Raw genomic sequence first — 26,669 nt, 5'->3', positions numbered from 1 at the left:
TGTCATCTAGAAAGCTAATGTTCAGGAAATCAGGCCTGTAATTCTTAAATCCAAATGCTTGAGATGTGCTTGCCTTGGAATTTTGGGTGAAAGGTGAGAAATACAACCTGGACATCCAAAATAAATGTGCTGTCAATATGCAGGGGATTAAATCAGGTTTAGGAATCATAAGTATATTGCTGTGCTACAACTCCCAGCATTCTTAGCCATTGGTTATGCTGGTAACATATGGAGGGCTATGTGAGTCCCAGTCCTACTTTTAACAACTCTAAGATGATGTAGGTCTGGGCAGAAGGAAACCATCATTCCTATTCAAAGTTACAGCTTGTTTCCACTGCATTTTTTCCTTAGGAGAGTATTTATGCAGGGCTACACTGCTTATGAATAAAATCTCTCTGGTTAAAAGTTGAATCAGAGATCTGCATAGTTAAACAACACATGATGCATGCATTAAACAAGAAATTGCCTTTTGAGGGATATCCCGCCTTGCCCCAGTATGCAAAAGGCAACTGGGAATAAGTTCATATGCTGTGGGGAGGAGAGCTGACTGACTAATGACATCTGCTTCAGCTGCTTTTGTCATTTCAGGGTTTTCAGTCAATAGGAGTTTTCAGTGAGGGAAAAAATTAAGAGGGCAACAATATTGGTTTGTGGAATGTGATACAGCAGCTTGGGAAAAGTCATAGGAAATCACATAGTTGGGAGAGTTATTCTAATTAACCATGAGTGCTGGAAATACATATTAAGTTCCTTATCTGGAATTCCAAACTCTGAAATATTCCAAAATCCAAGATTATCCAAGTGACACCTTTGCTTTTTAATGGTTCAATGTACACAAGCTTTATTTCATGCAATTTTTTTTAAAAAAATGTGTATAAAATTAGCTTCAGGCTATATGTATAAGGCTGTGGTTCTCAACCTGGGATCCCCAGATGTTTTTGGCCTACAACTCTCAGAAATCCCAGCCAGTTTACCAGCTGTTAGGATTTCTGGGAGTTGAAGGCCAAAAACATCTGGGGACCCCAGGTTGAGAACCACTGGTATAATGCATATCTGCAATATATAAATGAATGTGGAGCTTAGAACTTTTGTCCTATTTCCAAGATAGTGCATTATTTATATTCAAATATTCCAAAATAAGAAAAAAGTCCAAAATACGAAATACTACTGGTCCCAAGCTTTTCAGATAAGGATATACTCACAATCTATACTCGTAACTGGAAATAGCAATGAGGATATTAAAGGGATGATGGTAGAATACTTGTGAAAGAATAGCACAGTGGCTGTGGCTCTTGGAAAGACTGTACAAAATTAATTATTGACTGTTTTACCTTCAAAATAAATAAAACTCAGGTTCTCAGGAAGAGAGGGGAGAGTTTGTCTCTTTCCCGCCTCTTTGAATTTGACATCCTCACATATGATATCTCCATTTACCTGCACTGGTAGATCCAATTCCTGCTGTAAGCACAGATCGTGGAGTAATCTTGACTGCGTATTTCAGAAATTGAGACTTTCCTGTCCCAGGGTCTCCAACCAATAAAAGATGAGATTCACCTTGCAAAGAAATAAATGTACAAATGTATTCTAAAACCTAAGTGGACAGTGTAATTGATTCAAGGTCTGGTTTCAGTTGGCACTAACCCAGTGGTTATATTGACTGCGTATTTCAGAAATTGAGACTTTCCTGTCCCAGGGTCTCCAACCAATAAAAGATGAGATTCACCTTGCAAAGAAATAAATGTACAAATGTATTCTAAAACCTAAGTGGACAGTGTAATTGATTCAAGGTCTGGTTTCAGTTGGCACTAACCCAGTGGTTATATTCTACTTCTAGGACTATGCTGGTATTTAAATTCCTGCTCTTGGTGAGTCAAGGAGAAAAAAAACATTTTGGATGAAATTGTATTACCTTGTCCATTTGCCATAATGGTTAATGTGGCCATAGGCTGCATTTCATACCTGTAATCTTGGTTAGTGCAGTGGTTCTCAGCCTGTGGGTTCCCAGGTGATTTGGCTTACAATTCTCAGAAATCCCAGCCAGTTCACCAGCTGTTAGGATTTCTGGAAGTTGAAGGCCAAAACATTTGGGGAACCACAGGTTGAGAACCACTGCACTAACCATGATTACAGCCACATTAACCATTATGGCAAATGGATAAGGTAATACAATTTCATCCAAAATGTTTGTTTTCTCCTTGACTCACCAAGAGCAGGAATTTAAATACCAACATAGCCCTAGAAGTAGAATATACTGGCTGTCTTCTACTAAAATGAAAATGTAACAAGATATACAATATCTTTAGAGGGTATAATAATGGTGTCAATCTTAAAAGATAGTATTGTAAGAGGAGAGAGGAATGATGATTTATTTATTGACAGCTATATTAATAGCTGTTTGTTTCAAGCGGTTAAAATGTCCTTCTGATTGAATTATTACAGTGTGAAGTAATAATATAATAATAAATTTATTCTTATATCCCGCCCCATCTCCCCGAGGGGACTCGGGGCGGCTCACAGCAATAGTAAAAACAGTGACAATTACACATTGTAAAATCAAACATGAAAAACAATCATACAATCAAAACATACATCACATGTTAAAAACAAGGAGGTACATTACACTATACATGATGGGCAGTTTAAAAATATATAAAGATTAAAAGAAAAAAGCAAATTCTGTGTGGAGGGTTGAGACAAAGAGTATAACAGGAAACAATTTTATGTTATATTAGATACATTGGAAGAAAATATTTCAACGAGTATATGCATCTTGTATTTGGTGAAGAAAATTTTAATTCTTTGCCACGCCACAACAATTATGAATGTGGAACTAAACTGATGAATTCATAACTGAGAGAATGAAGTGAGCAGTATAAACATTTGTTACCATCTTAACAAATTCAGGCCAATATTTCATCTTGACATGATTTTGTTTCAAGATGTTGTTGTCTTAGGGCCTATCCAGAAAAACCAGAAAGTTGCTGGTTTTGTTTTTGTCTTTTTTATTTTTTGTTGTTTGTTTTGGGGTCTGCATGATATTTCCCCCATCATTTCCAATGAATCCCCAGCTGTTACAAGGATTTGTATTTTAACTTCAGAAGTTAGTTCAATTGACCAGGAATATCCTAAAAATGAAAAGAACTAGCCACCTCTAAGGGATATAGTGACTGCACCCAGGAAAGCAGACTGAACAGAGTTCGAGCAAAGGGAAGAGGTTTGCCAGCAATAAAAGAAAAAGATCCTAAGTTTAAGTCATGCAATACTGCTAAAGCTGCTTAACATTTTGACTATAACTCCTGAAGCAGTAGAAATTGATCAAAGTTAATTTCTAAAATATTGTGATAGGTGAACAATGGGAGTTGGAGAAGAAAGACCACAAGGGGAGTGAGAAGACCATGGGATATTTCAAAGAAGAGTTTGGATGCGAAATAATGAAACTAAGTAAAATCAAAACAAAAAGGCAAAAGTCGCCATACTCCCAGGGTCTTTTTCCCTGATAAGCCTCTAGTGGCTTTCCTCGTGTTCTCAAAATATGACATTCAGTTTTGAGGTAATTTGAAGTTTAGCAGAGTTACTTTATCAAAAGGACACGAAGGTAGATGATTTCTCTTTTAATGTGAAAGTGCTGCTGAAAGTATCTTACACGTTCAGGGATAAAGAGGTACCTTTCACAGAGTGGGAATAAGATGGAAACGAAGTATTGTTGCTAACCTCTAATCCGTGTGCCCGCAGCATCTGTTCTCTGTACGCCACCTGCAAGGACCATGGCTACAGCAAGCTTCACGAGATACAAGCCAAAAATCTGAGGGCACAAGCTAGCCAAGATCTCATTCCTGCCTGGAAAGGAGTGAAAGCAAAAAATGACAGCAGATAAGACGAACAAATCTGAAACAAACAAGCCTGTTAATTCTACCAGTCCACTGCTCTCCTGCATTAAAGTTGAGAAATTTTGAAGAGACACCTCTGTTTAATGTGGTTTGGCCTCATAGGGTTATAAAAGGTAAACATTCACATTCAGCATATTGTATTGAGTGGTGGTGAAGTACACAGATTAATATAATGACTATTTTCTCCATGTTTTTCTATTACAATATTCCTGATAGCTACAATATTCCTGAGTCCTAGTGCATATGCAGAATTCTTCCATCGGTTCAAGCTTCCATTACTGAAATCAGGGACAGGGAATTTGAGGCTCTCGGGTGCTGGGGGAAAACATTTTCCCTTAGCCTTCCCCATTAGCTATGATGGGAAAGACAGACGGGAGGTGGAAAGCAATAACCTCTAGAAAGCCATGTTTTCCTGAAAGAATCAAAGCACAGACCAGGTCTTTCCACTTGAATGTGTTGGAGAGTCTGAATCTCTAAAGGCATGCTCTTCATTGGAGACACCATATGACATGATGTATTTATCACATATACAAAAGCCAATTTCCAGTTTCTGTTCCTTAGTCAAACACTACTGTGACCAAGAATTTTTTTTAAGTTGTGATATCTTTCCCCAGGACTCTTTTTGCCTTCCACAGCTGCAGCAGTCTCTAGGATCATACTTCCTGATCCACCAATCCTGACAGAGCACCTGATCCATCAGTTAAAATAAAAGCTACTCTGAAATTAAAGTAGAAGCCACATATTATACACAAAGCACCCAATTATCTCCCCTCCTTTCTTTCTATTAAGAGTGAAACAAGGTTTGTCAAGTCCTTTCCAGTTTTTTCCCTTATTATCCCCTTTCATACAATCTCTTCATGCTGATTTTACCGGCAGAGAGATATAACAGAATTAATTCCTTCCTCTTATGTATTGATTCTCACACCAGGGAATAAAATTTCATGGCACATTGCCTGTCTTTTGGAACAGAAAGTTATATATATCGCTTTGTCTTTTTCACATACCTGCTAAGGGATCATTTCTATGTTTTTCCCAAAAATCTTCAAATTCCTTCCGGACCTCCTCATCAATGATAACTCCTGTCATTTGCTCATTGTTTACTTGAATATAATTGGCTTTCAAGACAATCTCTACATCACAGCGTGAATCTTGGTGAAAAGGTTTCCACCTCTGCATTACTATTCCATAAACTGTTATGTCATCACCTGAGGATAAAAACAAGAATGGTTGCAATATTACTGCAGATCTATGTGAATATGAAGTTTCCTTTTGAATAAATCTGCATAATATCACATATGAATAAATTCTAGATATGTAAAGAAAAAATGCAACTATAAAAACATGACATGCATATTTGTCCCACAGGATAATGCTAACAATTTTTATTACCTGCCTCTCCATACAACAAAGTAAAACAATACACTATTAATAGATATATAACAAATACATACATTACAAATATATCACACAGAGAAAATGCAGCTTAAAATTTACCAATAAAATGCAAATTAAATTCACAAGATAAATATGACTGGGTATGCCTGCCGGAAGAGTTACGTCTAAAGAATCTTCAATTCTGACAGCTGGTTTAGGTTCTTTGTAAAGGTTAATAAAAATTAATCATAGTAATTCTTAACACGAGGGGTTCCATTTGATAAGACAACACATGATTTGCAAAGACGTTTCAAAGATTCTACATCATCCTGTATCTAGAGCTGTAAGCCAGATGCCGCTACTACCCTCCTTAGAAAGGGGGGCTCATCTTAGAGGGTATGATTCTCCAAACGAACCTTTGTTCAGCTCTGAAAAACCTAAAGAGATAAAAGAGTTAAATATACCAAAGAAACTACCTCCCAGCACAGAGACACCACAGAGACATAATTAAAATGTGGAATTAACTGCCCTAAGATATAATGAAGCGCTGCCAACTTGGATGGTTTTACAAGGGAATTGGTTAATTCACTGAAGTGAGGTTAATTAGTGGCTACTGGTTATAATAGCTATAGATGCCCTCTAGTACCAAAAACACTGTATATCACTATCTGACACAGAAAATACGTAACATAGAACATTTTTGTCATGCTAGTGGACCTCTTCTAGTTAAATAGTCAACCACAAAGTAGACCAAATGCTGGACTGGACCAGTGTGAACCAGCACAGTCCTCATGTTCTCAGTGTGAGACAAACAAGACCTTGTTACTGCCAGCAGAGATAATAAGAGAGGCTGTGCGATAAAGGGATTGTGATACAGCTCTTTTGTATTCATGAGTACGTTCTATTCCAGGACTGTACAACGTATGGTCCATAGGCCGAATGCGACCTGTAAAGGGTTTCACTGTGGCCCATCGAAGGCAAGCACAGAAATGGCCAATCAGTGAAGGGGATGGGGCAAACTGGTGGTGAAGAGTTACAGCTAATCCTGATTAAGTATGAAGGAAGGAGGAGTGGTCTGCAGAATTTTTTTTCATATTGGCCCTTTATAACTGCTAGTTGTATAGACCGGCACTACTATATTTTCTTTTCTAGGCACTTTCTCATTCGGAACTGGAAAATCACCCCAGAGGCACTGATAGGCAAAATACCTGGAGGAAGTAAACCAGTGGCTTTCCATAGCACCACCACACCACCTGCCAACCTATAAGTCTCTGCATTTTTGTATATTCTGATGGTAGCATTCCCTGAAAAATGAGTTGGAAGGCACAGATCAGCAATTCCCAAAGAGGAAAAAGTAAATTTAGATTTAATTTAGAGACAGCTTATAATTACTTGGCAAACTACTTTTGTTCAACCTGCAGAACTCTAGTAAATTAAATTATGTTGCTTGTTTTTAAAGCTGTAACCTATTACAGACACACACAAGTTGTGAAGAGTTTCAGGGAAACCAGTAAGCCTATAAAGATGACTCAATTAATTCATTTAGGGTCATTAAGATCAACAATGATCTTAAATGGACAATTTGCCTCTATTACCATCTATACAGAAAATAACAAAAACAATTAGTTAGGATAGTTTTAATAAAAGGGTTGGAAATCAGGGAAATTTTAGTGCAGACTAGAGTATCACACAGTGCTTACTGCAGACATCTCAAAATAGTATTTCAGGGTTCAGAAATTACAAGTGGCAGAAGTTATATGGTTTGATGCTTTGACATAAGACAATGAGTTTTTCATGCAGCATGACAACAGTGATTTTAACACCAACAAAGCATCTTGACAGATGCATTCATACACTCAGACAGGACTTCAACATTACCAGTTCAGTTAAAACAGCAGTCCACTTTATTTCTCAAATAAAAATTATCCTAAAAAGATATTTTTCACAGGAAATTGAACAGCACTCACCAGATTTGCAACTATCAACTAAGTCATCTTCCAGAACAACCATCATAGAGCGAGGAATGCTTCCAACAGACAACCTTTGAACCTTTGAAACATGAAATGTATTTTATTTTCTGAAAAACAATACTTGTGAATCTGGGCTATAGTCTTGAAAAGAACTCTGAAGTTCTCAGACAGACTGCTCTTTTGCATGCCACCATTTGTTGTTAATGATGATGAAACTATCCTTGGGCCTTAGCAATTTATGTGTAGATTGTTTTAATTCACAGCTTTCTATATTGCTTGGAAATATATGTATACAGAAAGAGCAATTAATTAGCAGTATCCAACTGTACTGTAGTTTGTGGTTTATTTAAATCACAGATAATGCAAACTAAACAGTTCCTCACTAAAGGAAGCAAAAATGAGATTCTGCTGTAGCACAAGGATTTAATCTAAACGTCTTATAATTTAATTAAAAATGAGGAAAAAACCATTTACATCAAATATTAAACAATAGAGTATATGTGTGTGTGTGTATATACAGTAGAGTCTCACTTATCCAACACTCACTTATCCAACGTTCTGGATTATCCAACACATTATCGTAGTCAATGTTTTCAATATATCGTGATATTTTGGTGCTAAATTCGTAAATACAGTAATTACTACATAGCATTACTGTGTATTGAACTACTTTTTCTATCAAATTTGTTGTCTAACATGATGTTTTGGTGCTTAATTAGTAAAATCATAGTCTAATTTGATGTTTAATAGGCTTTTCCTTAATGCCTCCTTATTATCCAACATATTCGCTTATCCAACGTTCTGCCAGCCCGTTTATGTTGGATAAGTGAGACTCTACTGTATATATATATATGACTGGATTTATGAAATATATATATATATATATACTCTATTGTTTAATTTAATGATTATATAATGTGGGAAATTGCACAGGGGATTGAAGGGAGTGAGAAGGGAATAGCAATGCCGTCCAAGAAAATTCAATGCCATTTTACCAGAGTATATTTGCTATCTCTGGCATAATTTTATACAATAAAAGAGTAAATAATAATAAATACTTTTCTGCTCTTGAATCCATGTGAGTGGCAATCATCAGAGGAAAATATTTTACTACCTTGTGTGATCCTTACTGTGAGTTTTCCTCATTCTGAACTATTGAATACTTGTGTGATATTACGTCACACACTAGGAGTAGACAGCATCCAGCACAATTCAAAGAAACCTGGGTTGGCAATCTTCCCAATCCATTACACCCCAAAAACTGGAAAGGTAGGGGTTTGCAGTGAGGAGGAGAAGGAAAGAAAATCCCACTGCAAACACTAATGTTGAATGCAGCTCCATTTAAATAAGGCTACATTTCCTCCTGTCAGTTATCTAGTAAATAGCCATTATTACACAGAAGCTAGTGCCTTAAGTGTTGGACTAAGACTCCATGAGTCCCACTCAGCTATGAAAACCACTGGATGGCCTTGAAATAAGTCACAGCATAAGAGTAAGGCAATCATAAACTCCTTGAAATAAATTTTACCAAAAAAAAAACCCTCATGGCAGCTCAGGGTTGCCATAAAGCAGCGGTTGTTGACCAGGTGTTTTGGCCTACAACTCCCAGAAATCCAAGCCAGTTTACCAGATGTTAGGATTTCTGGGAATTGAAGGCCAAAAACATCAGGGGACCCCAGGTTGAGAACCACTGCCATAAATCAAGGTTGATTTGAAGGCACATTATTACTATACAGCACTACAGGAAAGCATGCAGATGATAATGAAAACACTTGCATCTAACATTTATCCCCTATTCCACAGCAAATTCATGATAATAATTTAAATATCTTTGAAACCTGCTCTTGTATCTTTATTTCTTGATAGTCTCTGCAACTGCTGGGAGCAAAGGATGTTCCGGAGAGACAAGTGAACTTGGAAGAGTTGCAGCCTTCTTTGTTAGGGCAGGATGATGGGCGGCAGAAAGCGTAGTATTGCTCAAAATCAGCCTTGACCACAAAAACATGCTTGCACTTGTTACACATGTAATCCCGTTCAAACTCCAGGACTTTAGCTAAGCTGGTACGAATCACCGTGCCAGTGACCGAAAGGAAGTGTCCAACATCTCTTGTTTTTGGGATGTGTTCTCTAGTTAGCTCTGGGCAAACAGGTAAACCTGTTGAAATCACACAGAAAATGCTTGTCAGTTCAAGAAACCATAGCTTCAATTGCATGACTGACACACTGTACAAGGGTAAAAAATAGCACTACAGAGCAGGGACCCATTTACCTAAATCCATTGAAATGATAGTAAAGTATGCTAGTTGTATTCTTTCAAGTTGTGCAAGCAGCAGCAGGATGTGTCTTCTTGTAGCCCCAAGCCATACTATTGCTTGCATAACTGGTTTTATAGCCAGGATCTCTATTGGATCCCGCCACTGTTCAGAGTCTGTTGCTCAGATGCAACATCATTCAGGAAGGGCACCAAGGGATACAGGCCCAAGTTCTCACATACATATTTACCAACTGTTCTAGGAATCTAGTTTACTGTTTATCATCTATCAGTTTATTGTCTATTGGGTCTCCTGTAGGAGAAAGAAAAGATTTAAATTAAATCAAAATATCCACTCATGGAAAGGAAAGAGCACATGACAAAACACAGAAAAGTACCTTTCCACACACACACTAACAAGCAAGTATATCATTTATGTCGTACAACCATACAATTCAATGGTTCAGTAAAATTTAGTGCTTAGAAAACTATCCAAATTCCTGTTCAGAAACAAATCGCACTGAGTTCAATGGGAGTAATATGAGCTGAAAAATCCTCAATCATTGTTTAGAGTATTTTCCACCTAAGTAAGGTCATACATATTTTAAAAGTAGGGATTTTATAGGACACAATATGGATGGCATCTATGCACATGTAGCTAGCTACACTATAGGAAATGTAGATTTTTTTTTGAGATTAACACAAATGAGACACACCACAAATCCTCTGAGGCAGATGTCAAACTAATAATGTATTAGGTTCTCACATTTGGGGGGGGGGGGTAACCATACAGTGATTGTATAGAAAGAGCCTTCAAAATAAACTATGTTTTTATAACAAAGATATTCTTCCATTTATGAGTCAGAAAAACAAAATCGCTGCTGATTCCTCCTCCTAAAAGAGCTCTCCTTTATGCTAGGAAGGTTACTTTGGATGCTTTATATTCCCTACAAAAATTAAGAAGAGCTTTGTGTTTTCTGACAATTTGGCCTGCAGCATCTTTCCCCCCTATTAATAGGCCTAAACTCTATGACCTTCTTAAAGCACAGCTTCTGTACCTCCAGCCAGAGAGCGTTACAGTGTTTCAATGAGCTACTGCACATCTTTTTGGCATAACTGTCAGACACTGCATTAGACAACAAGACAATTGGTACTTAAAAGTAAAACATATAAGTATTTGAACAATCAGAGAGGCTGTCTTCTTTTGTTATTTATTCAACAAAACATATGAAAATATCCAACACAGGAAGCCCAATGAGGAAAGGAATATAGTTGCCTAGAGGAGAAATAATGAGGCTAGCTGGCAAGATTTATTAGCACACACCTCAAAAGGAAAGAAAATTGCTCTCCTAATGAGATTTTCTTTCTGCTCCAAAATTTCTAGAAGTAGCTTAAATTCTCAATTGATATGGTAATTTAGAAGTACAATTTAGACATCTAAAGAAAAGGGGAAGCCATAGATACCTATGGAATGTAAACACAACAGGTTTATAGGAATGAAAATATTTTCAGTGTTATATTTCCTGGGATGCTAGAAATTTGGGGATTGAAATAAAATTTCAAAGCTCTCATTTTGACCTCCTTCCTCCACAGTCACAACCATGGGTTCTCTTCTGTTCTGCAGCCTGATCAGGAAGGCTTCTTTGCAACTCTCTGAACCTCCAACTCAGGCTTAATGTGGCCAATGAGTCCCCCCACTTTCCTCTTAGGGGTGGTCCATTTCCTAGCATATGCTCCCTTACTTCTTTTGAGAACTAGAACTTTGATAAGATGCCCTTAAAAACTTTCACAATAGGAAGTGAATAGGAAGAGAGGGGCAAAAAGCAAAGGCCACTCCATGGGTATATATATATCTATTTGTGGGAGTGTGGGAGTGAAGGGTTGGCACAAGCACACTAGGAACACATGCTAGCAGCAGGAGTAGTCTATAGACATTTGGATTTTGCCCTATCCTTGGTTGCCACATGACCTCTGATATGCTTATCTGTACCGCATTAAGACCTCAGCTCCCCTTATATATGACAATATAGTAATTACAGACTCTTTCACTATAGAATTAAACTGACTTAATCCTTCTTTCTTCCAACTTCCAGGTGCATCATGGGAACTGAAGTTCAGTAGAGTGGACTAGAGCATTCTAATACAGAATTTTAAGTACCACACTGAATTACAAATCCCAGAGTATAGTAAAAGAAAGCCATCACAATCAAAGTGGAATCAAATGATTGTAACTGTCTATTGCAGACACTTACATAATAATTATCTGTAAGCTGCCCCGAGTCCCTCTGGGGAGATGGTGGCGGGGTACAAAAATAAAATTATATTATTATTATTATTATTATTATTATTATTATTATTATTATTATTATTATTCTATAGTATTACAACATATAATGTAATATAAAGGTTGAAAATCCCTTTTCTAAAATGGTTGGGACTAGAGATATTTTGGAATAACCATATTGCAGACAAATGAAATGTATTTGAGATGAGATCCATGTCCAAACACATAATTCATTTATGTTTGATATACACCTCATACACATAGCCTGAATATAATTTTACATAATCTTATAGTGGCGCAGTGGGTTAAACCACCGAGCTGCTGAACTTGCTGACCAAAAGGTCAGCTGTTTGAATCTGGGGAGTGGGGTGAGCTTTCACTGTTAGCCTCAGCTTCTGCCAACCTAGTAGTTCGAAAACATGGAAATGTGAGTAGATCAATAGGTACCGCTCTGGTGGGAAGGTAACAGCACTCCATGCAGTCATGCTGGCCACATGATCTTGGAGGTATCTATGGACAATGCTGGCTCTTCAGATTACAAATGGAGATGAGCACCAACTTCCAGAGTAGGACATGACTAGACTTAATGTCAGGGGGAAACCTTTACCTTTACCTATAAAATAATTGTGTGCATGAAAGAATGCTTGTGTACACTATCTTAGCCACCCATGCAGTGAATTTGGAGTATTCTGGATATTGGAATTTTGGATAAGGGATTCTCAACCTGTATAACACAATCAATGAACGTTGCTATCATTAATGATGAAGCCCAGAGAAGTTTTTCACAAAACTGCCATCAGGAATTGTGCCTTACCCGATATTCTGGCATGAAGATTCTGCTTAATGATGAAGCCATGAACTTGAGAGATGGACTGAAAGATGGTCACAGCTGCCCTGCGCAACGCATTATCAAAAATGGGAAGCACTTCATTGGGGGCTGCATTGAAATATTCACCAATTTCCATATTGGTCTCAAAAAGCGTTAGAGCATCAACAATAACTGGGTAATGGGCATCATCGTCTTTTTCTCCCAAAATCTGCAAGATATCATTTTTGTGGTGTTCCAAAACATACGATTCGAGCACCTGTCCAATGAAGTTTATCTGATCCGTATTCAGAACCATAGTGATCCTACAATTACAAGAAAATGAAATTAGATCAGCAACATGAACTGTTAACAATATGTTCTCTTCTGGAAAGAGAAAAATACTCCGGATTACTATTATCTTAACTCTTAATATAAAACAGCATTTTCTCTTCTGAAAGTGAGTTTCCAAAATATATACATGTTTTCTTTTGCAAATAATAGAACTCACATTGTGAACAGTCCTTGAAAATTGTGTACCGTAGAGATTTCTTGAACAGCACATTTACTCGTTGTTGCCTGAGAACCAAATTCCCAAAGATGTACATCCCTGCCTCACAGTCAAGAATAGCTACAAAAGACTACTAGGAGAAATAAACTTACAATATGATAAATGGTGCAGCAGGAACAAACATAAAGTATTTCTTGCAAAGCACCAGAAGTCAAAACCATTAAATGAACTCTTGGAATCAGAGCTCACAGGTGGAATGGAATAATACCCATAATGCCTTGCTGATTGAACTTTCCAAGACATCTGGTTGGCCACATTGACTTGACCATTAGATTATTGGCATATTTGATCTGGTTTTTATTGTCCTTCTGTCACAACATATTCCTTCTTCCCTTCCTTTTTGCTTTTATTTCTGAATTGGAAACCTGCAACAAGTGAGGATTGCAGATTGAGTACCCCTTATCCAAAATGCTTGGGATATATTTTGGGCCCGTCTCCCCCCGATTTTGGAATATCTTCTTTTGCATATATGTACATAATGGAGTGCCTTGGGGATAACCAAATAATAATAATAATAATACACTTTATTTGTTATTAATAAAGTGGGAGACACAAGGCAAACATTCAATGCCTCAAAAAAATGAAACGCAGACATACAGATAAAGGTAAAGGCTTTTTCCCCTTAATCTCTGGCTCTGGGGGGAGTGCATATCTCCATTTCTAAGCTGAAGAGCCTGCGTTGTCCGTAGATGCCTTCAAGGTCATGTGGCCAGCATGACTGCATGGAACGCATTTACCTTCCCGCCAAGGTGGTTCCTATTAATCTACTCACATTTGCATGTTTTCAAACTGCTAGGTTGGTAGGAGCTGGGGCTAACAGCTTGAGCTCACCCCTTCAGCAGATTTGAACCACCGACCTTCCGGTCAGCAAGTTCAACAGCTCAATGGTTTAACCCATTGCGCTTCCAAGTCTAAGCATGCAAATTCACTGATGTTTCACAGATACTGTATACACTGAACATAATTCTATACACATTTTGAATAATTGTTAACATGTAACAAAGTTTGTGCATAATGACCACCAGAAAGCAAAGGTGTCACTATCTCAGGCCCCATCTACACTGCCATATAATCCAGTTTCTGATTGCAATTACCTGCTTTAAACTGGATTATATGGTAGTGTAGACTCATATCATCCAGTTTAAAGCAGATAATTATCTGCATTCTGAAATACAGTCAGTGTAGATGGGGCCTTAGTCACATGGAGTACAGTATTTAGAATTTTGAGATCAGACAAGGGATGCTTAACCTGTACTAATCCATCAGGTATTTTTATTGTGCCAGAAGCACCTTTAGAACATACTGCAAGTTGCTTCTGGTGTGAGAGAATTGGTTGTCTATAGAGACGTTGCCTGGGGGACGCCTGGGTTTGATAGCTGGGAGGCTTCTCTCATGTCCCTGCAAGCTAGAGCTGGCAGACGGGAGCTCACCCGTCTCGTGGATTCAAACCGGAAACTTTCAGGTCAGCAACTCAACCTTCAGGTCAGCAGTTCAGCCGGCACAAAGGTTTAACCCATTGCGACACTAAGGCTCTCGGATGATCTTATATGACAGTCACAGCAGTTAAAACTGCCCTTTTGTACAAGTGAATTCAACTCCAACAGGAGCCTGATAAATCATTGCACTAGTAATGCTAAAATACCATTCACACATAAACAACACCATCCTCTCCAAGCTCATATTGAAGAAGCTGGAATTAGTCCAGCGCGGCTGGCGGGGACAAGAGACAGGGCCTTCTCAATGGGGCCCCCTCTGCTGTGGGACTCCCTCCCCAGCGACATCAGATCAGCCCCTCCCTTCTAGCCTTCAGAAAGAAAGAAAGTAAAAACATGGCTTTGGGATCAGGCTTTCGGTAATTAGTATAGTGCAATAATAGACTTGGAATAGGAGCCCCTGATGGTGCGGTGGGTTGAACTGATGATTTGAAGGTTGGGTTGCTGACCTGAAGGTTGCCGGTTTGAATACAACCCGGGAAGAGTGCAGATGAGCTCCCTCTATCAGCTCCAGGTTCATGCAGGGACACAAGAGAAGCCTCCCACAAGGATGGTAAAAACATCAAAAAATATCTGGGCGTCCCCTGGGCAACATTTCTGCAGACAGCCAATTCTCTCACACCAGAAGCGACTTGCAGTTTCTCAAGTTGCTCCTGACACGAAAAAAAAAAAATAGACATGGAATAATGTATAATTGATAACGGAATGGCCTTGGATTGATTTTCGGATGATGTGATTTTAATATTGGATGTGATTTTTTTAAATAAATGTTTAATATGTATTAATTTTAAATTTTAATTGATTTTAAGTCTCTGTATGTATTTTAAGGCATCTAATGGTTGCTATATGTATGCTGCCTTGAGTCCTCTTTGGGGGTAGAGAAAAGCGGGGCAGAAATAAGGCAAATAAATAAATAAATAAATAAATATGCCCACGAGTTACAAACATCCGGCTTACATACAACTCATAGCTGAGCAAAGGGGTGAGACCACAGGAAGTGGGAGGAATCTTTCCCTCGGAAGGGGAAGAGTTTTCATGGGGAAGAAGGCGATTCCACTGAAGCTTTAGCACCAATCCTTGTTTCTGCAACAAGCCAAGTATTTTAAAATTATATCACAGGGAAGCCCTCCCCTCCCCCCGCTTTCTTTCTGCTAGCTTTGTTTTTGGCGCCTTAAGCAAACCCAGGGGAAGCGATGGCTTGAATGGCACGAGGCTCCTCCCAGAACCAGAGCCAGAGCCAGGCGCGCGAGGAGAGCGAAGTTGAGCCCTGAAGACAGAGAAAGAGACAGAGAGCGAGAAGCGGGAAGAGGGCCGAGGCTGCAAGGCAGACCTACCGTCCCCAGCGCGCATTTGGAGGGCGAGGCCAAGCGGGAGGGAGGGAGGGAGGGAGCAGAAGGAAGCCTCTCCTTCGCCCGCCCCGGAGGCCGAGCCCACTTTCACGCGGCCGAACGAGGGAGGGAAGCTCGAGCCACTGCGCAGAAGGAGCGCAGCCTGCCCTGAAGCAGCGTTAGTATTATGATTCAAGGTTTCTCCAAAGCAGGCGCCCTCCAGCTGTTTGGGCCTCCAACTCCCAGAACTCATGAGCATTGAACCAGCTGGGTAGGGCTTCTGGGAGTTGAGGTCTTTACAGGAGACTCAGAGCAGATGTGTGTATTTATATAATGCATGGGCAAACTTGGGCCTCCCTTCCAGGGGTTTTGGATTCAAACTCCCACCATTCCTGACAGCCTCAGTTGTCATACACACACATACATATATGTTATGTACAGTCATCCCCTAGGTTACCAGCAAGATCGCCCCTGTAGGTTTGTCCTTAAGCTGAATTTGTAAATCAGAACAACCCTGTGGTATTTGTTTTGCTGTCTGACCCTGTTCAGAGGATTTCACCCCACTTTCTGTGGTCATTGGATTTTGACCAGTGTGGCTTGTGGAAATACGGATTGGTGAGAAGGTTTCAGTAGGGACATTTTTTCCCCATGATAGCTCTTTCAGAATTGAATTTCTCTTCAGAGGGGAGATTTCATAGAATCACAGAGTTGGAAGAGAGCTTGTGGGCCATCCAGCCCAACCCCCTGCCAAGAAGCAGGAAAATCTCATTCAAAGCACCCCTGACAAATGGCCATCCATTTTTAAAAGCCTTCAAAGAAGGAACCTCCACCACACTCCCAAGGCAGAGTTCCACTGCCGCTCTCTCACACAGTGAGGAAGTTCTTCCTAATGCTCACGTGGAATCTCTTTCCCTGTAGTTTCAAGCTATTGTTCCTCATCCTAGTCTTGAGGGCAGCAGAAAACAAGCTTGCACCCTCCTCCCTATGACTTCCCTTCATGTATTTGTACATGGCTATCATGTCTCCTCTCAGCCTTCCCTTCTGCAGGCTAAACATGCCCAGCTCTTTAAGGCTGTCCTTATAGGGCTTGTTCTCCAGACCCTTGATCATTTTAGCCATCCTCCTCTGGACACATTCCAGCTTGTCAACATCTTCCTTGGATTGCGGTGCCCAGAATTGGACACAGTATTCCAGGTGTGGCCTGACCAAGGCAGAATAGAGAAGTAGTGTGACTTCCCTGGATTTAGACACAACACTCCCATTTATGCAGGCCAGAATACCATTGGCTTTCTTAGTTGCCGCATCACATTGTAGGCTCATGTTTAACTTGTTGTCCATAAGGACTCCAAGATCTTTTTCACACGTACTGCTGTTGAGTCAGGCATCCCTCATTCTGTATCTTTGCATTTCATTTTTTCTGCCTAAGTGAAGTATCTTGCATTTGTCCCTGTTGAACTTCATTTTGTTAGTTTCGGCCCATCTCTCTAATCTGTTATGATCATTTTGAATTCTGCTCCTGTCCTCTGGAGTATTAGCTATCCCTCCCAATCTGCAAACTTGATGATTATGCCTTCTAACCCTTCATCTAAGTCAGGGGTTCCCAAACTTATTTGGTCTACCGCCCCCTTTCCAGAAGAAATATTACTCAGCGCCCCCTGAAAAGGGGGCGTGGCTTAGAGGGGTGGGTGTGGCTCCTGCTCAAGAGCGTGGGGCTGGACCTCTCTCCCAGTCCAAGAGGCAGGGCTGGAGGGGGAGGTGGGCGGGGCCACAAATGGGTGGCCAGGACTGGGATGGGAAGAGTTATGAGCTCTGAGGAAGAGCTGAGCTTCTATCCCTGTCCCGCGGCGCCTGCCAGAACACAGGGGATGGGGCTAGAGGAGGGGGCAGGGCCTCTTCTCAAGTTCCTGACAGGGCTGAACCTCTCTACCCTGCCCCCGTGTTCTAACAAGCACCTCAGGGAAGGTAAACAGCGGCTCAGCCCTGTCTCGAGCTCTTGGGAAGAGGCCCCGCCCCTAGCCCCACCCTTTAGTTCTAAAAGGCCTCTCAGGAAAGGTATAGAGGCTCTGTCTTGGGCTCTTGGGAAGAAGCCACGCCCACTCTAGCTCCGCCCCCTGTGTCCTAACAGGCACCTCAGGTGCTCAGCCCTGTCTCCGGCACTTGGGAAGAGGCCCTGCCCCTCCCCTGGCCCCGCCCCTGTGTCCTATTCAGTGCCATCACCGCCCCCTGTATATATCTGGTTCCCAAACTTTGGTCCTGCTAATGTTTTGTTGGACTTCCACTCCAGAATTCCTGGCCATTACCCAAGCTGGCTGGGACTTCTGGGAGTTGAAGTCCAAAAACCTGGAAAGAAAAGCAAGTTTGGCTGCAGCTTTCCCGGCTCTGGCCATTGCAGCCAGTGCGGAAGATGTTGGAAGTTGCTGGTCCACAGCATCTAGAAGGCATCAGTTTGCCCACCTCTGGATCAATGGATGCATCCAGTTGTTACTCGCAACGCAATTAGATTCACTGATTAAATGGGATCTTGGCATGCCAACACTTACCCAAAGGCCGTTGCTTCTGTGGGCCTTGCCTACTTGGGATTTTACAATTGGATTTTTTTCTTGCTTAGTTCCCCAGTCATACTTTTGATAGCCCTCCATATCCACAGATTTTGCATCGACCGATTCAGTCATCTGCAGCTTTCCTCATTTTCCCCCACAGGTATATAAGCGATACCATTTCAACAAGCCACTGTATATAAAGGAACTTGAGCATGTCCTGGTGCCAAAGTCCAGCAGATACTAAGATCCCACTGTATATCGTTGAGAGTGACTGCAAGGGCCTGCCACAAAGGAATGTTGTACACAACTAAAGCACCCCTGAAGAATGGCCTTCCAACCTGTTTAAAGACCTCCAAAGAAGGAATGTCTACCACTTTCTGAGGCAGTTTATTCCACTCATGAACCACTGTTACAGGTATGAAATTATTCCTAATGTTTAGGTGGAATCTCTTTTATTGTAATCTGAGTCCATTTGTTCATGTTCTAATCTCTAGAGCAGCAGGAAGAAAGCTCCATGACATCACTTTGACATTGAAAGCTCACTATCATATTACCTTTCAGTCCTCTTCAATTCCATAAGTCTTGGTTTTCAGACTTCATCACTTTGGTTGCCCTCCTTGCAGCTGGTCAATACCCTTCCTGAACTGTGATCAGAACTGGACACTGCATTCCAGGTGATGTCTGACTCAGGCAAAATAGAATGGCACTACAGTTTCCATAGAACTGCATTGGATTTTTGGCCACCATATCACACTGTTGACTCATTTCTAGCTTGTGGCCTACTAAGATCCCCCAGGTCTTTTTCACATGTTCTGCTTCCAAACTGAGTGTCACCCAATCTATATTTTTGCATTTCATTTTCCTGCCCAAATATAGTACCTTACATTTATACCTGTTGAAATCCATTATCGTAATTTGAGCCCAGACTTCTATCTGATGTTATTTTTTAATTTTGTTCCTGTCCTGTGGGTTATTCACTAAACACACACACACCATTTGGTATCCACATAATTGATAAGCATTCCTTCTATTTCATTTGAGACATCGGGATAGATTCCATTGAAAGCAAGTGAAACTTAGCAGCTGGGGAAAGTAGTTTTCCTCCTTTTGCACATTTCTTTGTATGCAAGACTAATAACTTTAAGGGGAGGCTCTACAGAGGATTCATAGTGCAAGTCTGGCCATGAATTTCTTTGGAGGCATGTGAAACAGTTTTTAGGTCAGTTGTGTTTTATTATTTCATACAAACAATCTTGGGATGCTTTGATTGCGATCAAACAAATTGAATTATGGATACCTCAGCAGTGTAAGATTGTAAACATGGGAGATAAGGCCCACTGAATTTATAGGGACAAAACCTAGCACATAAAACTATTGTAAAAATTACTGAGATCATAGAGGACACCACAAAAACGTATGCTAGATAAATCTGGCTTGTTTGGTTTGATTTTGCTGCAAGAGACTAAAATAAGCTCTACCCCAGCTCTTTTTGAAAATGAGCGGTGTAAATGTCAGCATTTCTGTATAGGCAAGTAGTCCCTATAGCTAATAGCTAAGAATGAGGTGGTAAAGAAATGTTGGTGCAAGAATTGCTGTAGCACTTCGTATGGCTGATGTAACTAGGAGATGATTGATGAGTGCATGCCTGAGAGTAGTCAGAACTAGATAGCAAAAATCCTCTGCAAACAGAATATTATAAAGTGAAACATCACTTAAAAATTTAAAAAGAGTTGGTGCCATCCTGCACCCACAGTCCCTTCAGATGACCAAAGTAGTAGCTCTCACAGCAGAATGTGATACTTAATGGAGTTACAATACATCATTTGACTTTAAAAGTGAGTGTAGTACTAAATCCAAATGACCTATGACCTGAGAATAGCAATTACTTCTTTGTATCCAGGCAAGTCACATCTCAATTTTAGAGGAAGGTAAAGGCAACCTGCCTCTAAACAAATCTTGCCAAGAGAGCCCTGTGATATGGTCACCTTACAGTTACAGTAAGTTGGAAATGCCTTGAAGGAACACAACAGCAGCAACTTGTGTATACACAAGTAAAGGAATGGCAAAGGTACTTAAATTATTTTACATGCTTAGTAAGACCAAGCATAAGTAGAGGTTGGGTATGAGCGTTAGCCATAGCAAATTCAAGGCCGCAGCTGTGCAGACTAAAGGTGTTTTCAGGCAAATGGCTTCTAGGTCCACTAGTCAAAAGAAATGAGATAGTTGTATCATATTTCCCTCTTTAATGGATGTTTCTGATAAGAAAAACAACTGACATGGTAGAAGTAATTGGAATTATAAATGGAAGATGATAGTATGAATATTTCTCTGTAATCATAGGATTTTGTACTTGATAGTATCGTGTGACTTCATCCATCTCCCCTTACACATACACACAAAAAACATTTTGCTACTACAATTTTACAAGGTCTTTTACCTTCCATGTCAGAATGCTGGTGCCTCACCAAATTACACATCCCATGATTCTACAGCATTCAGCTGAAGCTTGAGGTTTTTAGACAAATGGATCTAATTTACATATGTTTTAAATGTTATAATGTATTTTAATGATGTATTTTTATAGTTTTAATTGATGAAATGTACTGTTTTTGTTTTATTATTATGTTCTTGGCATTAAATGTTGCCAACTGTTGTAAGTCACCTTGAGTCCCCCCCCCGGGTGAGAAGGGCGGGGTATAAATGCTGGAAATAAATAAATAATAAATAAACTGTATTAATTCTACATCGTAGGCTAAGCCTGCACAACCTGTGGCCCTCCAGGTGTTTGGAGCTCCAACTCCTAGGAGCCTTAGCCAGCTGTTCCAATACTCAGGAATTCTGGGAGCTAAAGTCCAAAACACCTGGAGGGCCACAGGTTGTGCAGGCTTGGTGTAGAGCCATCCTAAAAAGGAGTAACAGAAAGAAGACTGTGTATATAGCATGGGAAAACAGCGCTGTTAGGATCTTAAAAGAGGCAAGGTGTAGAGGCCCCCCCAGAACTAGCAATATGTTAGGAAAAAAAATTGATTCCAACCTGCTGGATTGCACTTGGGTGCACTTTTCAGCCTTCAAAATATTTTTTAAAATTTTGTCCTCCTCTTTAAAAGAGATTGGTGTTCAACCTGACCAGTATGAAGCCGAAGAGGTAAAAGGGGAAATGCAACCCAAAATAGGTAAAGGAGTAGTCCAGGAATACCTGGCTACTCTAAATGAATTCAAGCCTCCAGGGCCTGATGAACTACACCCAAGAGTATTGAAGAAACTAGCAGAAGTCGTTTCAGAACCACTTGAAATAATCTTTCTTGGAGAACAGGAGAAGTCCCAGCAGACTGGAGGAAGGTAAATGTTGTCCCTATCTTCAAGAAGGGGGAAAAAAGGAGGATCAAAGCAATTACTGTCCAGTCAGTCTGACTTCAATACCAGGAAAGATTCTGGAGTAGATAATCAAGGAGGCAGTCTGCAATCATTTAGAAAGCAATGCTGTGATTACTAAAAGTCAACATGTATTTCTCAACAACAAGTCATGCCAGACTAGTCTTATCTCTTTTTTCGATAGAGTTACCAAGCTTGGTAGATGCAGGAAATGCTGTGGATGTAGCATATCTTGATTTCAGAAAGGCCTTTGACAAAGTCCCCCATGACCTTCTTGCAAACAAACTAGTCAAATGTGGGCTAGGCAATGCTACTATTAGGTGGATCTGTAATTGGTTAAGCGACCAAACCCAAAGGGTGTTCAGCAATGGTTCCACTTCATCCTGGAAAGAAGTGACTAGTGTAGTGCTGCAGGGTTCAGTCCTGGGCCCAGTACTGTTAACTATATTTATTAATGTCTTGAATGAAGGTTTAGAGGACAAGATCAGAATTCAAAATGACCTTAACAGTTTAGAGAGCTGGGCCAAAACTAAGAATATGAATTTCAACAAGGACAAATTTAAGTTACTTCACTTAGGCAGAAAAAAATGAAATACAGGATGGGTGATTCCTGGCTCCAGAACAGTCCATATGAAAAAGAATCTGGAGACTTCATGGACAACAAGTTGAACATGAGCCAACAATCTGGTGCAGCAGCTAAAAGAACCAATTGGATTTTGGGCTGCATCAAAAGGAGTATCGTGTCTAGATAGAAGGAAGCCATGGTGCCTCTGTATTCTGCTTTGGTTAGACCTCACCTGGAATACTGTGTCCAATTCTGGACACTACAGTTTAAAAGAGATATTGACAAGCTGGACTGTGTCCAGAGGAGGGCAACAAAAATGATTAGAGGCCTGGAGACTAGGCCCAATGAGGAGTGTCTTAAAGAACTGAGTACGTTTAAGCCTGCAGAAGAGAAGGATGAGAGGATAGTCATGTATAAATATGTGAAAGGATGTCATAAGGAAGAGGGAGCAGACTTGATTTCTGCTACTCTGGAGATTACACTTGAACATCAGGAAGAACTTCCTGACGGTAAAAGCTACTCAGCAGTGGAACTCTCTTGCCTCAGAGCGTGGTGGAAAGTCTTTCCTTGGAAGCATTTAAACAGGCTGGATGGCCATCTGTCAGGGGTACTTTGATTGTCCTTTCCTTGCATGGCAGCGGGTTGGATTAGATAGCCCATGTGATCTCTTTCAACTCTATTATTCTATGATAGTTTTCATTATGCTTATATTTGCAGCAAACAAAGGAAATGGCTGCAATGATAACCTTGGTTTTACCCTAACCCATAACTCCTGGTTTTAGACTAGGAGAGGATGTTTTTAAAAATAGTTAATCCGAAAGGACTTCAAGTCCTAAAGTAACAAAATGACAGCTGTATAGTTTGAATTCATGTATAGGCATATGATTCAAATTACACATATTCCCTTTGGGCTTGAGAAGCACATCTACAGTTATTTTGGAATATTTGATGTATCTAATGAAACATTCTCTGTTCTGTGGTGTTATTCTGGTGAAATAATGTATTTCTAAGTTTTTTTAAACTTTATATTTTCAGAATCTGTCACTGACACAATTTTTATAGTTATTTTTAACTGATGTGAGTAGACGAGAAATGTGCCTTTCTGGAATCTTTTAAAGTAACCAGCTGCTGCTTACAGAATACCTTTTCATATCTGTAGGTTGAATATAATTAACAAATTAGAATGTATTGTATCACAGATCTAAGTGAATGAAAAAATATGATCTTGGTAGAAAAAAGTATTATTTATTTATTTATTAGCAACATTTATATCCCACCCTTCTCACCCCGTAGGGGACTCCGGGCGGCTTACAAGTTATATATACCTACTAGCTGTGCCCGGCCACGCGTTGCTGTGGCGAAGTATGGTGGTATGGGAAATAAAGTATTGAGGAATTGGTGGTAGTTAAGGTAAAGGGTAAAGGTTTTTCCCTGACATTAAGTGCAGTCATGTCTGAGTCTGGGGGTTGGTGCTCATCTCCATTTCTAAGCCGAAGAGCCGGCGTTGTCTGTAGACTCCTCCAAGGTCATGTGGGATGACTGCATGGAGCAGCGTTACCTTCCCGCCGGAGCAGTACCTATTGATGCACTCACATTTGCATGTTTTTGTACTTCTGGGTTGGCAGAAGCTGTGGCTAACAGTGGGGGCTCTCTCCGCTCCCCCAATTCAAACCTGTGGCCTTTCGGTCCAGAAGTTCAGCAGCTCAGTGCTTTAACACGCTGCACCATCAGGGGATATTATTTCCTAAAGGTTGTGAATATACAATATTTCTGATTGTTTTTTTTTTTGTCTGTTGGAGGCAAGTATGAATGCTGCAATTAGGGAAAAATGATTAGGATGTAATGGCCTTGCAGCTTTAAAGCCTGGCTGTTTCCTCCCTGAGTGAATTTTTTGTTGGGAGGTGTTAGCTGGCCCTGATTGTTTCCTGTCTGGAATTCCCCTGTTTTCAGAGTGTTGTTCTTTATTTAGTGTTCTGATTTTAGAGATTGTATTGTTCTGTTTTATTATACCACATTAATTTGTATATATTCTGATTTTAGTGTTTTTGAATACTTGAAGCCAGATTGTATTCATTTTCATGGTTGACCACAACAGAATAATAATAATAATAATAATAATAATAATAATAATAATAATAATGACTTTAGTAATACACACTGCTTCACTCCCTTCTCAGCTTCCTTTCTGGAAGAATCCTTTCTTGGGAGGTGTTAGCTGGCCCTGATAGTTTCCTTTGTGGAATTTCCCTGCTTTCAGAGTGTTGCTTTTTATTTACTGTCGTGTTTTTAGAGATTATATTGTTCTGCACGATTCTATCCCAGTAATTATTTCATATTAAAGTAGAATCTCACTTATCCAACATTCGCTTATCCAATGTTCTGGATTATCCAACGCAGTCTGCCTTTTCGTAATCAATGTTTTTGTAGTCAGTGTTTTAAATTCATTGTGATATTTTGGTGGTAAATTTGTAAATACAGTACAGTAGAGTCTCACTTATCCAACATAAACGGGCCGGCAGAATGTTGGATAAGCGAATATGTTGGATAATAAGGAGGCATTAAGGAAAAGCCTATTAATCATCAAATTAGGTTATGAATTTACAAATGAAGCACCAAAACATCATGATAGACAACAAATTTGGCAGAAAAAGTTCAATACACAGTAAAGCTATGTAGTAATTACTGTATTTATGAACTTAGCACCAAAATATCATGATATATTGAAAACATTGACTACAAAAATGCGTTGGATAATCCAGAACATTGGATAAGCAAGTGTTAGATAAGTGAGACTCTACTGTAATTACTACATAGCATTACTGCACATGGAACTACCTTTTCTGTCAAATTTGTTGTATAATATGATGTTTTGGTGCTTAATTTGTATAATGATTACCTAATTTGATGTTTAATCGGCTTTTCCTGAATCCCTTCTTATTATCCAACATATTCACTTATCCAATGTTCTGCTGGTCTGTTTATGTTGCATAAGTGAGACTCTACTGTATATTGATAATCTCATATTATCTTCTTAGCACTGGATTATATGAGGCCCCTTCTTCACAGCTGTATAAAATGCACACTGAAGTGGATTATATGGTAGTGTGGAGTCAAGATAATCCGGTGCAAAGCAGATAATATAAGATTATAAATGGGTTATATAGCTGAGTGGAAGGGCCTTGAGTCTACACTGCTATATAATCCAGTGCAAATTAGGTAATCTGTGGAAGAGGCCTAAGTGAGGCCTAAATCTGCCTGTCCCTTGGGCTGAGTTGGTTGCTAGGAGACCAAGTGGGCAGAGATTAGCCTTGTAACTGGCAGCAATTGGATAAAAACCATTATTCCTCTCCCTCTAATTAGGACTTTATTTTTCTTTTCTTTTTGTTGTATCAACCTAGAGGCATGGATGATGGGTTGTGTTGTCAAATTTCGAGGTTGGGGGCCTGTAGTTTTGTTGTTTTGTCCGCTGCCGTGATGCCATCACTCTTTTATATATATAGACTTGTCCTATATGACTAACATGCCCCAAAGGCAACCATTCTATGAGTGGATAAGGCCCATGGCAGCCATTTTTGCGATGGTTTATCAAATTTACAAATATACAAATTGGGAACATTAACTTAGGGATGCATGTAACTGTATTCTAGGTGAGAACATTAAGCTTAACAAGACAAATAATTCCATATCAATTCAGAACATTTTCTAGAGCCTTGATTCACTGTTCAGGACAGACATTTTCTTAAAAATATTTGGTGGTTTTTTTGTTGAGTAATGTGAAGTGGAAAGGGTTAGTCACTAAAATTTGGGAGAATCTCTTTCACCCCTGATTAATACAACAAAGCGTAACAGGACAATTCAGTCTCTTATTCTAATTTAACCAAAGCTTAAAATTATTATTTGGCATAAACTTAGCATCAAATTTTTAAACTACTGATCAACATCCTATTCCCTTATGTACTGTATGTAATAAGGGAAGTATAGGAATGAAACTGTCTTTCCCTATTACTATGATGGAAGATTGCTGTTTGAAGACAGATTCTGTTTGCATTACCACATCTTAGGAAGAACAAAAAGCATTTTAATTAGAAATTTGAAGTGGGCACTATACTGCTCCACTTAAAGAGGCATATACCACCACTTTTATCTTTAGCACTGTTCTAGTCAAGTGATATGATCACCTCAGAGAAGAAAAATAAACAACACAAACAAATACTTCAGAACATCATAGC

At 39.6% G+C, this 26,669-nt stretch overlaps 1 protein-coding gene across 5 annotated transcripts in view; it reads right to left on the bottom strand.

Annotated features, from left to right (window-relative positions):
• mcm9 (minichromosome maintenance 9 homologous recombination repair factor) overlaps window positions 1-16,099 on the bottom strand; it is a 41,368-nt gene extending 25,269 nt beyond the window's left edge. The window contains exons 1-8 of one of the 5 annotated variants that reach the window (XM_062979482.1): window positions 15,970-16,099; window positions 12,581-12,897; window positions 9,070-9,386; window positions 7,229-7,310; window positions 6,470-6,565; window positions 4,892-5,092; window positions 3,712-3,837; window positions 1,435-1,554 (exon numbers count right to left, since the gene is read on the bottom strand). In XM_062979482.1, the coding sequence (XP_062835552.1) occupies window positions 1,435-1,554; window positions 3,712-3,837; window positions 4,892-5,092; window positions 6,470-6,565; window positions 7,229-7,310; window positions 9,070-9,386; window positions 12,581-12,890 (1,252 nt within the window). In that variant the 5' untranslated portion in view covers window positions 12,891-12,897; window positions 15,970-16,099. Of the gene's footprint in view, window positions 1-1,434; window positions 1,555-3,711; window positions 3,838-4,891; window positions 5,093-6,469; window positions 6,566-7,228; window positions 7,311-9,069; window positions 9,387-12,580; window positions 12,898-15,084; window positions 15,282-15,969 lie in introns of those variants that run through there. The other 4 variants (XM_062979471.1, XM_003215593.4, XM_062979502.1 and 1 more) reach the window with 4 other exon arrangements.
• Between the last annotated feature and the right edge of the window lie 10,570 nt (window positions 16,100-26,669).

Source organism: Anolis carolinensis, chromosome 1 (assembly GCF_035594765.1).
Source record: "Anolis carolinensis isolate JA03-04 chromosome 1, rAnoCar3.1.pri, whole genome shotgun sequence".
Lineage (NCBI taxonomy): Eukaryota > Metazoa > Chordata > Lepidosauria > Squamata > Dactyloidae > Anolis > Anolis carolinensis.
The sequence above is the reverse complement of the archived record's forward strand: the minus strand, read 5'-3'. Positions and strand labels throughout refer to the sequence as shown.